The 12736-nt window shown below is 30.6% G+C and overlaps 1 protein-coding gene across 1 annotated transcript in view; it reads right to left on the bottom strand.

The window, feature by feature from the left end:
- LOC129229642 (protein transport protein Sec16A-like) overlaps nucleotides 1-12736 on the bottom strand; it is an 80597-nt gene that overhangs the window by 13362 nt on the left and 54499 nt on the right. The window contains exons 28-29 of the mRNA XM_054863996.1: nucleotides 6350-6544; nucleotides 1198-1287 (exon numbers count right to left, since the gene is read on the bottom strand). Of these exons, the coding sequence (XP_054719971.1) occupies nucleotides 1198-1287; nucleotides 6350-6544 (285 nt within the window). The remainder of the gene's footprint in view (nucleotides 1-1197; nucleotides 1288-6349; nucleotides 6545-12736) is intronic.

Raw genomic sequence — 12736 nt, 5'->3', positions numbered from 1 at the left:
ATGGACTCATCAGTCTGGAATAGTGAATAACAGAGCTGGAGGCAGATGACATCTCATTGAAGCTGAGAGTGCCAATGAGAATAGATTATTCAATGATGAAAAATTAAGCCCCTCACAATTTTTGAAGATGCCTGGCTGATTTTGAAGAGCAAGATATAAAAAGTGTTTTCATATATAACTTTGTTACTTCAATTATTTTTTAACTATTTCAATCAGCTCAGCTAGTAAAGAAAGATTTTTTTTTATGACTCAGGAGCTTAGAGAATTATTTTTGAAGCACAATGGGCCAAAAAGAAAAAAAAAAAACATTTTCTATTTAGCTGTACTGACAAAACAGCATGACACTGGGCACCAATAGATTAGTAAAACGAGTCCCTGCTCTTCCGAATTCCAAAAATCATGCATAAAAACTTTTTGAAAAGGTATAAAAACTTTAGTATCGAGATGTTTTGTATGATAACTTATTAGAAAATGAATCAACATTTTAATTGTTTCTAAGCACTAATTTTTATTTATATTAAACCAGTTTTATGACCACTTCTTGTTAGCTAATGTGTGTTTGGTACACTGTGTTAATACATATTTAAGAAACTTGTCCCCCCAAATGAAATGCTGAGATGCCGCCCCAGCTTGGGTATTCGTTTCGCTTAGAATTCCCTCGGCAAAATTGAAAACATTCCAAGTGCAAATTTCGTATCAAAGAGAGCCCAGGTGCATCTATCTGGTCGAAATTGGACGTCTAAATTATCCGTGCCAATGACATTCGCACCTCAGTGGTGGCACATGGAAGAATGGATGCCGTATCGGGGGATTGTACAAGGTCTGCTAAAGGCTAAACAGCTTAAAACGCAGCCCCATTAGACAGGGAAAAAAATCTACTAATCTGATTTCAACAACTTGTTCAAATAAAGAGATTTATTTTTTAAGTCCCCAGAATTTCATAGCAATGGGATTCACCTGTGTGCCTTTTTTTTTTTTTTTTTGACTTTTTTGAATGAACCCAAGCATTGTTCATACAAGCAATACTAAGTCTGGAACTTAACCTTCATCAACATAAAATACAGATCACGCTTAAAAATAAAATTTTAAAAATATTTTGAAACCTGAAATTTTGACTAATTCTACATTTATTTAGATATTTTAATGCAAGACTAGTTTGAATTTTTAACTTTTACACTGATAAACGCTTTCACTTACGGTAGGATTTTTATCATCAGGCAAAATCATTTGATTAGGGCCTTTTGGCAGTAACCTGCTGAAAATGCCACCAAGCCATGTCTTTCCAACCTGCAATGAAACACAGATAAATCATGTCATACAGCTCTGAAACCACCAAATAGGAAAAACTAGGAGAAAAAAAAAAAGAACCAACAGCTTTTACAATCATTGTAAGGCACAAAAATTTGCAAGAAAATTATATGCATATGGTTTTTAAAAAAGTTATATAGAACTATATTTCCAGTGCTAGTTAAGTAAATATAGCAAATATGAGCAATGTGTAAGTGAAAAGTATGAAATATATATAAAATATGGGCATCTGTAATTTTGAAACCAGGGTGCGTACACTATTTGCAGAGTAAAAATAAAGGACTTTTCCAGGGCCTGATCAAGACAAACTGGTGCCCAGGTCCTGAGAAGTTGGTTCCCCTCTCCCATAAGAAAATCAGCACAATTTTGAAGTCAATGTTTTATATTAGAAACCTAATATACTAGAAACCTACACATTACTACAGAAATCTGGGATTTGAATGCCAAACACTTGACAGTCACCATGTTATTCATAGTTAAAATTGCTTTACCTTAAGATGAAAATGAGTTAAAAATAATTTAAAACTGAAAAAAAAAAAAAAACTAATTCTGACATTAAGCTTTAAAAAGGCTTCTTTCTGGCTTTAACAGAGGCAAATGTGTCGATCACATCATCGAAATCTAATTTTGATGTCACAGAATTTTCAATGGTCAATAAGGAAAACGCCTGTAAACTATCCTGAGAAACGCAGCTTCTCAAACGATTTTTGATTATTTTCAAAGCTGGAAAGGAACTTTCACTTTAACAGAAAAAAAAGGAAGGAAGTAAGTTAATTTAGGCTATTTTAGTGCCTCTAAATTTTCTGTCTTTTGCTTTCATTTTTACAAAACTAGAAACGAAGTTTTCAAGAACTTCATCACAGGCGGACTATCTTTTTGAATTTAGAAGGGTGCAGGTTACTGTAAAAGTTTGCTTTGCAATAACCGTTAATTAGTCACAAGGACAGATATTAAAAGTAGCAGGGATCGATTTAAGTGAAGACTTTTTTTACAACTCTGCCAATTTTATGTAGCTTGCTCCAAAGTTAGTTCATCCAGTAGCTTAATAATTTTAGCACCAGAAAAAAAATATCTAAAAATGTTGTGTACAAAGAAATTCTTGCTTAAACGTAGGTATAACAATAAAATGTGGATGGGTTGTGTTTGCAAAGATAATCAATACTTTAAAATGATCGTTAATAACAATTAAAGATCGGTTAAGGACAAGGGCATATATATAAGGAGTCCAGGGGCCCTGGGATCCTCCTAAAATCATAAAAAATTATAGGTAATAGATAATTATTGTAGGGGATTTTCCAAACTAGTTGCACCAAGCACTGTTAACTCCTGCTAATTCCATTACCCGAGAAATGTCGGGTACGGGAATGCTAGTACAATACCCACCACTAATAAAATCACTGGATTATAAAACCAGCCGCTTTTAAAAATCAAATCTGGAAGAACAGAATAATTGTAATACCAAAACATGTTAAAGCCATCTTTTAATAAAATCACTAACGCCGTTTTATAAAATCAAACTTTTGGACAGAAGCATCAAGAAGTTAAGGAATCGTTCTCAGAAGATGAAGAATTCTCAGAGTCAAATTTGCCTCTTCAATAGATGTCAGAAAACTCTTGATAATGTATGATGCACTTTAGAGCAAAGAGGAAAATATAAAGTTGAACGTTACAAAACACTTTGTAAACTCTCAAACGATATTGAATCTTTGCTCTCCCAATTATGTTAAGCACAAACAACAATACCTATATTTTCATATCCTTGTGCAAATAATAAAAAAAAGTATACCTCATGTTTAGTTAAAATGATAACTGTATTTTGAAATATTTAAAACAAAAATAAATGAAGTAATTCAATTCATTTTTAGAGTATTTAAACTTTAAAACCATTTTTTTGAATGTAGAGGTGAACTGGTTAATAAAATCAGTCGCTTTATAAAATCAAATGTCCTCAGAACGAATGTGATTTTAATAAGCGGCGGGCACTGTATATCATAAAACGAAGTATTATTAACTTGCTAAAAATATTTCTGTGCTCATCAAGTAATGATATTTAAGGGTTGTGGGTGTGACTGTACCGTCACATCCGCAAAACATACAAATCAAATCTTTTGATTTGTATGTTTTGGTACATACAAATGGGTCATTTTCGTGGGTCATTTTCGTGTCATTATTGTAATTTAGGAATGTATTTTTGCATACATATTTCTAGGGGTTTAAACACTTTTCACAATAGAATGTAGCAAGATAATTAAAGAAATATTTCTATATTTTATTTCAAATATCCTTAGCATTAAATTTTAAGTACCAAAATGTCATTTTCCCCACTGTTACTGAAAAGTAAACAAAAACTTATTTCTAAGCAAACAACCAATAAGTTCACATTTTTGTATTTTTTATTTCAAAACATTGAATAATTTAAATAAAAAAAAATTTAATTAAATTTTCATTAAAAAAATTATTTAAGCAATTATTTTCAAGATAGTAATAGCATAAAAATAAATTTTATGTCCCCAGCGGGTAGTGTCATACCCTCACAACTGTCGATTTCCTTCCCAGAATTGCAATGCAATGTTGTTGTTTTTTTTATAAATTTAGTAATTTACAGCTGGCAAAAGCAGGAAACCAGATAAGGTTTATTGCATCCGTCATTCCCTCACATCTGTTTTTTTCAGTTAAATAAAAATAATGCGTGAAAACTGAATAATCATAAGTTACTTCCTCATTTGAGAATTTTTGTTTACAAATTAACTCAGGGTTCGTACTCAATTTCAGAAATAAAATGAAGGAGTTTTGGAGGAGTTTTGAAGGAGTAAAATGAGATTTTGAAGGAGTACTAGTGGGCTGTCATTAAATGATGTAGCACTTTTTTCCAACATATTTGACCCCCTTCCCCTTTTGTCACACTTCACCTTACTCCTCCTCTTGTCACATGTCATATTTTTCATAATCATATTGATATAATAACTGTACGGTGTCACTTATTGGCACCCTCTCTCTTCCCCTTGTCACAATTTCATGAACCCGTCTCCTCTTCAAAGCATTGCCCTTTTTACAATATCATAACTGCAATTTACTAAACAATTGTTTTTTTTTAAACACAATCACTTAATGCAGTACATCCTTTCATGTATTTTTGAATAGTTAAATAATGATTAGAGAACCTGACTTATGTTGCTCAGAGTGTAATGGAGAAAAAACAATATAATCATAAAACTTGAAAAAATAGCCAAGCACCATTTAAGCATGTTTTATTTCACTTATGAAATGTCTTTATCATATAACAATATTTTCACCTTAAACTTTTATGACTTCTATGATCAATTTGTAAATCACATCTTTATGAAAAAAATAAATACACGAAATAACTACATTAAATTCGCCCTTATACCTTCGCTCTTGTGACAAAGTTATGTTATCAATCGAAGTATTTTATGCTACTGTCATAGAGGAAGATTATGTAGTCTTAAGGGGAGTCAGTACCCCCTATACCGTCAATGTTAATTTGCACAGGTTCATGTACCTTTTTCTGAAAATCTATTAAAGATACAAGTATGAATTTTTTTCTGTACCTCAAGTAGACTCTGTTCTCTATACTGAAGTAAAATTTTACAGAAAGAAAGCTTAGTATTTTTGTAAAAAATTCTAATGTGTAAGTCACTGTATTTGTTTCAAAAAATACCATTTTGCCACACAAAATCAGCTTTATAAAAAATTAATTTTCGAATATGAGAAAAAGTTTACTTCAGTATATGCAGTTAGATGTATGGAATAGATGGTAAAAATTTCAAAGCCTAACACAATTTAGTTTCTGAGAAAAAGGAACATTTAGTTTAAAAAATACCATTTCGAGATATTGCAATTTAAAGGGGAAAGTCATACCTCATCAAAATAGGTTTTACATTTTTTAAAGCTTATTTTAACTTACTTCTAATATTCACGTTAAAGATGTTTGTATCATTAAAAAGGTATTGAAATGGAGTTGCAAAATATATAAAAATCAAAAAATCGAATTTTTGAAAGTATTTAGGGTACTGACTCCCCTTAAAATAAAAAAGGAGTTTTGAAGGAGTCAAAACCAAAATGAAGGAGTATGAAGGGGCCTTCGGAAAAATTTCTTACATGAAGCAGTATTGGAGGAGTTTTGAAGGAGCGTACGAACCCTGTAACTCGAATAGCAGTTAGACATAACTACCAGAATCAAATTTTAATCACATAAGCTTTATTCTTTAACAAGTGAGGGAATGATGATTAAGTGAGCGTAGCTATTCAAGAAATATTTTGATTTTTCAGGACCAATATATTTTTTTATAAAACCCTTACATATATCTATCTCTATAATAGGTTTTATCTGATTCAACCCAATTTAATTTTTCTGAACTTGATAAGCTCAAAGTGACTGGTTTTATGAAAAATGAAAAGGAACCAAATGCAAAAGGCCCTTGAATACTGAAACTTGATACTTTATATTATGATACAAATCATAATCTTTATTATTATTATTACTAATAATAAAGCTGAATGTCTCTGTCCGGATCTCTGTCTGTCAGGATCTCTGTGACGCGCATAGCGCCTAGACGGTTTGGCCGATTTCCATGAAATTTGGCACAAAGTTAGTTTGTAGCATGGGGGTGTGCACCTTGAAGCAATTTTTCAAAAATTCGATTTGTTCTTTTTCTATTTCAATTTTAAGAACATTTTCCGGAGCAAAATTATCATAAGATGGACAAGTAAATTACGAAATCATCATGACGTGGAACGTGAGAGCGAATAAACATAGCCAATTGGCGAGAAATTCGTCATCCATTATTTGTAAATATACAGGTGAACCGAATGACCTTTTAATTTTCAACTACGGGCAAAGCTGTGTGGATACCACTAGTACATAATAGTTTTGAATATTCAAATACATAAAAGTTAAAAGCTATAAGTTAAATGTTCCAGGAATAAAGTGCAACAAGTAAAAACGTCATACAAGTGAAAATGGTTTGAGCAATTACCAAAATTTATAACGCATCATGAAAGGTGAAATATGTGTTCATACCTGCGCATTCTGTTTGCTTTCTTTCTTTACTTCTGCTTTTTTCACTTCCTTTGGCACACTTTTATTAGCAACAGATAAGCTGCCAGCACTGTATCTGCTTGCCGAACTCATTGCACTGTCCCGCCTTTCTCGTCTAGTTGTGTTGCTCCCATAATTGCTACCATAGTCAAAACTTGATTGTCTGCTGTCTTGGGCCTACTCAAGATACATTTTGATTAGCAATCAAGAATAATGATGTTGATGATAATTAAGTACATACATTATATGTATACACAATCATTTCTTAAATAGCAAAAGAAAATATTCATACTAAAAAATTTAAACAAACACCACAAAAAATAAAAATAATAATAATACAAAATTTAAAACAAAATATTGAATTTTCATTTTGTTATTGTTATTATTTTGTATTTCATACACTATTTCAGAAACAAATACACATGTTCCAATACTAAGCAAGAATTTTAAAGTCCACACATAAAACTATCTTTTAAAACATAGGAATCATGTTTCAAGTGGAAATTCAACCTTTTTAATGGGGAAAAAATGAAAAATGTGAAAGACATATCAAACCTATGTATAAGCTTTTAAATTGTTTTATTTATTTTTAGAGTATATTAATTCCTGCTGTTTTCCAATATAATGTTTTAATCACAAATAGAAACACAGAACAATATCAAAAAGAATGAGAGTGAAAATCTTATTTATTGCAATAATGAATGATGGAAATTTGTGAATTATTGAAATGGAAAATGCATGAAATATATCTAAGTCACAAATGAAAAAAATGCTTTTCTAATGTTATTTTGAAAAGAAAAGAAAAAAAAAAAAAAAAAAAATCTGTTTCTAATTTTACTACAGCAACTTACTGCATTCTAATCAGTAGCAAATAAAAAAAGTTTCAGCATGAAACAGAATAGAAAGTCTTTAGCCAATACTTACGGCCAATTCAATTTTTTTTTCTAAAGCTGTATTGCTATTGGATGTTGCAGCTGTGGACGATAAAGCAGCTTCTTTTGATTGTAAAAACCTTTTACCAGAGAAATGCATCTTTTTAATCATTTGCAATGGCGACATTCTTGGAGAACTTTCCCTTTCATTATGTTTTACTTTAACAGAGGTATCAGCTTTACCTTTTTCAACGTTCTGTTTTCTGGGAATTTTTGTCATGGACTGGGAATGTTTAATTACAGGATCACAGTCAGAATCGACATTGCGCTGCTCCTGAGTTTGCTCACTGCTAGCCATTTTCTGCATAGCAGAGAATGGCCGCCTTTGGGTGGAAATGAACGGCTCATCGATTGGATAAGTACCTCCAAATATGAGAGGAGGTTTCTTTTTGAATTCATTTGCCATCAATTTGCTAAGCTCTGTATTCTTTTTTTCCTCATCAGATAACTTTTTTAATATGGTAATAATATTTTTTGTCTCTTGGACAGATTCATCCATGGTCTTTTCTTTTTGTACCCATCGATTCTCATTAGTATCACAAGGCTCATCGATCATGAAAGTTTTTTTGCTTTGAAGAAGTTTCTCAATAGTCTCATTCTTCTTCTTTGCTTTTCGTTTCCTCTTGGTAGTCTTTGCACCGCCACTGTCATTCCGAAGAATTCCCAAGGTAGCTAGGAGAGACAGCTTGTGGCTGTTTTTGCTTTTAGTCTTACTAGGACTTCCTTCTGGACTGCTGTCACTGTGGCTCGATACCTCATTTCTTTTCTTAATGAATCTACGTCGACGGAGCCCATTTCGTAATGATTTGCCTTGATGGCTAGAGACACTAGAGTCAAACTTAATGCACTTCTTGTGTTTATTGTTACATGAATGGTTAGATTTCAAACAAGAATTCAAAGTGCGGACATCAATCTGCCCCGAGCGTGTCATGAGCATTCTGCGATCGTCCGAATCGTCTTTGGAGAGCAAATAATTATGCAAGGGAGTGCTATGATTGGAGGAACAAAGGGCAACATCACTTTCTGTTTCTTCCTTTTGCATCAGTCTCTCGAGATCTGATTTCACACACTGGTTGTGGACTCCAACATCAGAGTATGAAACAGAAGGGAGGGAGTGGGCGGAGCTCCATTCCTGAGCAGCACAAGAACAACAGAGGATAGATGGAATAAGAAATAGTAGGAAAAATTTGCAATGCAATCATAAAGTAGCAAATTTAAAAAGCTGTGCTTTTCAAATTTAAAGATTCAATGTAATTCCGACATGCTTTTGATTCCTAATTACTAAAAGGGTTGCGGGTTACACAGCCAAGCATATCAAGTGAAACTACAAAATTTCATTCAAAAAAAGAAAAAATGTATCAGAAACTCTTTTATGCTGTACAATGGTAATAGGTATTATGTATTTTATCAAAAATGTTAGATCATGCAAACATGCAAATGGATCCCTGAGAGATATCACGAAAATAAGAAATAAATAACAGAAGAATGTTTACTATAATTATTTCGTTTATTCATATTCTTAGATTATTGAATATAAAATTAAACGAAAGATTTAAAGATTGATTTCAATACACTAAGCTTGTTATTTATTATTGCTTGATGTTTTGAAACAATCAGACTAATTTGAGAGATAAAGCAGACATTCCATATATACAATTAATTAAAGCTTCTCATTTAAAGTAATTAGCTTGTAACTAACTAAAATTATGAATACAAAATTTTTTGGCAGCATTTTTATGTTTTTCAAAGATATTACTTCAGATTTTATATGCATAAATTCAAATTATTTTTCTAAAATGTTTTTTTAGAAACAGTTATTGTAAAGTGTTATTGAAATCATTTCATAGTTTCTGTTCATGTTTGGAATTGCAATGCTATATTTATGAGCACTAAACACTTTTAGAACATTTTCATTTGGCACAGCATATTAAAGTAGATCTATTTCAAAGGAAATGAAAGAGCAGCAAAGCAAGACAATCATGCAGCCAATTAGAATGTGAAACATGCAATGCAAAATTAAGCACATGAAAATAATGCGAAGGCATTTCAATTCATTCTAAGACTCTCCATGATGGTATGGAAACAGATTTCTTCTTAAAAACTATAACTATATCACAGTTATTCAAAATATAACTTCTCTTTTCAACATTTTCGAAGTGCATTAAGACATTATCTTGATATGGCTTCTTAAAATTGAAACTTCCATGTTTTACATTCAAAAAGTAGAGAAAATTTAACACAGTCTTTAAAATTTACATGGAATACAATATCATTTTTCACACTGTTATAATAACTCAAAACACTTTCTAGTGAATACTGTTTTATCAGTTGAATCCGAAAAATCATAATCCTCAGGGAAATGATCTCCAGAGTCATTTTTTTAATCTGAGAAATTACAATATTTGTTTTAGCTTAAGTTTTCAGCCATCTTGCAAAGAATATCATATAACATCTTCAATATGAAGTTCAAAGACAACAGACTTGATGTCAGACAATGTAAACAACATCAACCATTGATAAGGTACACAACATATGTTTCCCCCCTTATATATTCTTTTAAACTAAGACATGTTTTTCTAAAAAACAAATTTAAAAGGAAAAACAGAAATAGAAGGGGTAAAAGGTATGCACTTGAAGATAATTTATAGAGCTACAAATTTAAAAAGCAACTTTCAAAATTAAAAGCATTACAGTGAAAGAAAAATGTTGAGTGATATAAATGCAATCTAAAATTTATTTTTCCTACACTAAGATTTGATACTTTATGTTAAAGTAATTATTATCAAGGTGCTGGTTCAGAATGAAATACAGCGTTTGAATCAAACTATTTTTTTCACAAATTAACATAAACCTTCATGTATCAAAAAAATCGTAACGTTTCTTTTCTCCATACATTATTGAACAACTTCCAAACTATATCAAGACAAAAATTAGTTTTATTGATACTAAACAAAAAAATATTTTAACGTGAAATCTGAAATTACAATACAAATAATTCAGTTATGATTTCAAATACCAAATTAATTACGGACAAAGAAGAAAAATCTACAAAAACATCTTAAACTCATATTTTAAAATTAAATTACTTATTTAAATATATAATCCATTCATACACTTTTTGTCAATATTGATAACAAAAAACAATTAAGAAAAAAATTGAAGAGAACAAAAGTTGGTTATATATAAATGTAATTCTTTATATTCAACGATACCAAAGTTGACTATAATATAAAAGCTTTCACATTCAATATGAGTACTAAAGATGCATATTTTTATAATTTGGGCAAAACTTAAGGCAAAAAATACACTACTGCAAGCATGAACTAAAGCAAAATAATACAGTAAAACTGAACAGAAATTTGTGTGCTGTAGCATACTCAATTATTTTCTAGCATTTCAAGCAGCCAATTCATTTAAATCCATTCAATCGAACATTTTGAATCTTATTACACTAACAAGAAAACATAACTAGTTTAAACAAGAGGAACATAATAAAATACGGCAAACCTTTTATATTTAAGCAGAGGGTAATGATTACATAAATGTTCTACAGCAGGATAAGCTTAATGTCCTGGCGGCCTTATTACATTGATAAATAAGGTACCAATTCAGTTGCATTTGATAATAATTCATTAAAAATGAATTTCAAATGAAAATTATTTGGGTAAATTAATATTAAACATCCAAATGCTACTGCTAAGACAAACTTATACGAAATGCACAACTGAAAGCTCCATAGTCTATAACTGAAACACCAATGTAGATTTTAGAATAGAATCTATTATTTGAAAAACCAGTCAAGCGCTAAGCTCTCAAATTTTGGAAAAGCATTTTTATCATCCTATTAAACTATTTGATTTGGATTACATTGTTTTAAACTGAAAGAGTTAGGAGATATCTTTCAGAAAAAAATGTTGTAATACCTATTGAATAATTTAATACAAAGTATAAATGTTTTCCTAAAATTAGAAACTTTAGAATTTTATTGGTGATTTGTGAAATAAATGATTCAATTTAAGTCAGGCGATTTGACAGTATTGACTCTAATTTCCTGTGTGTTTAGTATGACTTGCAAAATATCTTAAACAAGAAATTTCATACAATGTTTGCTATGATTCCTGCTAAACAAGTGTAATAAATTAATGATTGACATGTTTTAAATTTGTGTCTCTATTTTTTTTTAATAATGGGATTGTTTTTTAATAAAAAGGCTAGTATTCCAAATAGCTTTTATAATTATTTTCAGTACAAAAAAAAAGAATAAAAAGATAACAAGTTTGAAGAATTACAATTAGAAAACAATAAAACAAAAGGCAATATTGGTATACCATTACATGACCGAAAAGTAAAAATCAATCTGTTAAAGATCACAAACGGTGTAGTTGAAAATGTTTTATTACTTAAATTTTTATGATCAAAGCACAGTTAAAAGCTATTGCAATGCAATTTCATGCATTTAAGCTTCTAGCTGCAAAGCCATACAGTCGTTTTTACAAACACTTAAAAAACATCCGCATTAAAAAAGTTCATGAAAAATACACAAGCAAATATTTGTAAGTGCAATTAAAAATACTTGAAGTAACAAAGATTGATTTTAAAATTTTATCAACTTCAGTTTCAACTGAAAAAAGAATATTTATTTTAATGTTTTTCAAATAAAAGGAAGGAGGATAAGTACAATACAAGGTACAGTTAATTCTTTAATAGACCTTCATAAGCTCTTTGAGTTATTTTTTTGCTTATAGGACAAAAATAGATTGGCCCTGTTGCGCATATGTGTGATTTTTCCGCAAATTGGCAGAAATCCGCAAATTTCAACCTTTAGATTCACAGCCCGCTTTTATAGTTATTTCTTTTTAAAAAATTACGTCAACTCTCAATAACTTGAAGTTCCAAGAGATCGGCTAAAACCTTCAAGTAATTGGTAGTTCGAATTATCGGAAGTTCCTTTTCCAGTTTTCGGAAGAAACACTATTATTTTCTTTTCCAGAAATATTGCATAATAGAAAGACTATAACATTTTTAGTTAAGATAAAATTTTTACTTCAACTAGTAGCATACTTAGCATGGGTGATACCCGGGGCAGTAATTTGTGGTGTCGCCCCTTCCCCCTACAAGCGCAAAAGAAAAAAAAAATGTAAACATGAAATTCATGCAATTTTCAGAAACAACTACATTTGTGTTACATTGAAATTTTAAGTGGGCTAATGTACAGAAAACTAGAGTGGGGGGCCGGGGGTTTACCTTCCGTAAAATTTTCACACTTGTAGTCTTAAAAATGTATTTTACATGAATATTTTTTAAAAAACTTTCAATTCCACCCCCTTCAAAACAACCCCTTACCATTTGCCACCTATCCAAGAATTATTAGCAATCTAATGAACCGAATTTCTATAACTTTTTTAATTTTAAAGATATTGAGGTGGCATTTTTTTTA

The sequence above is a fragment of the Uloborus diversus genome, chromosome 9 (assembly GCF_026930045.1).
Source record: "Uloborus diversus isolate 005 chromosome 9, Udiv.v.3.1, whole genome shotgun sequence".
Lineage (NCBI taxonomy): Eukaryota > Metazoa > Arthropoda > Arachnida > Araneae > Uloboridae > Uloborus > Uloborus diversus.
Note: the sequence above shows the minus strand (reverse complement) of the source record. Positions and strands in the feature narration are given on the sequence as shown.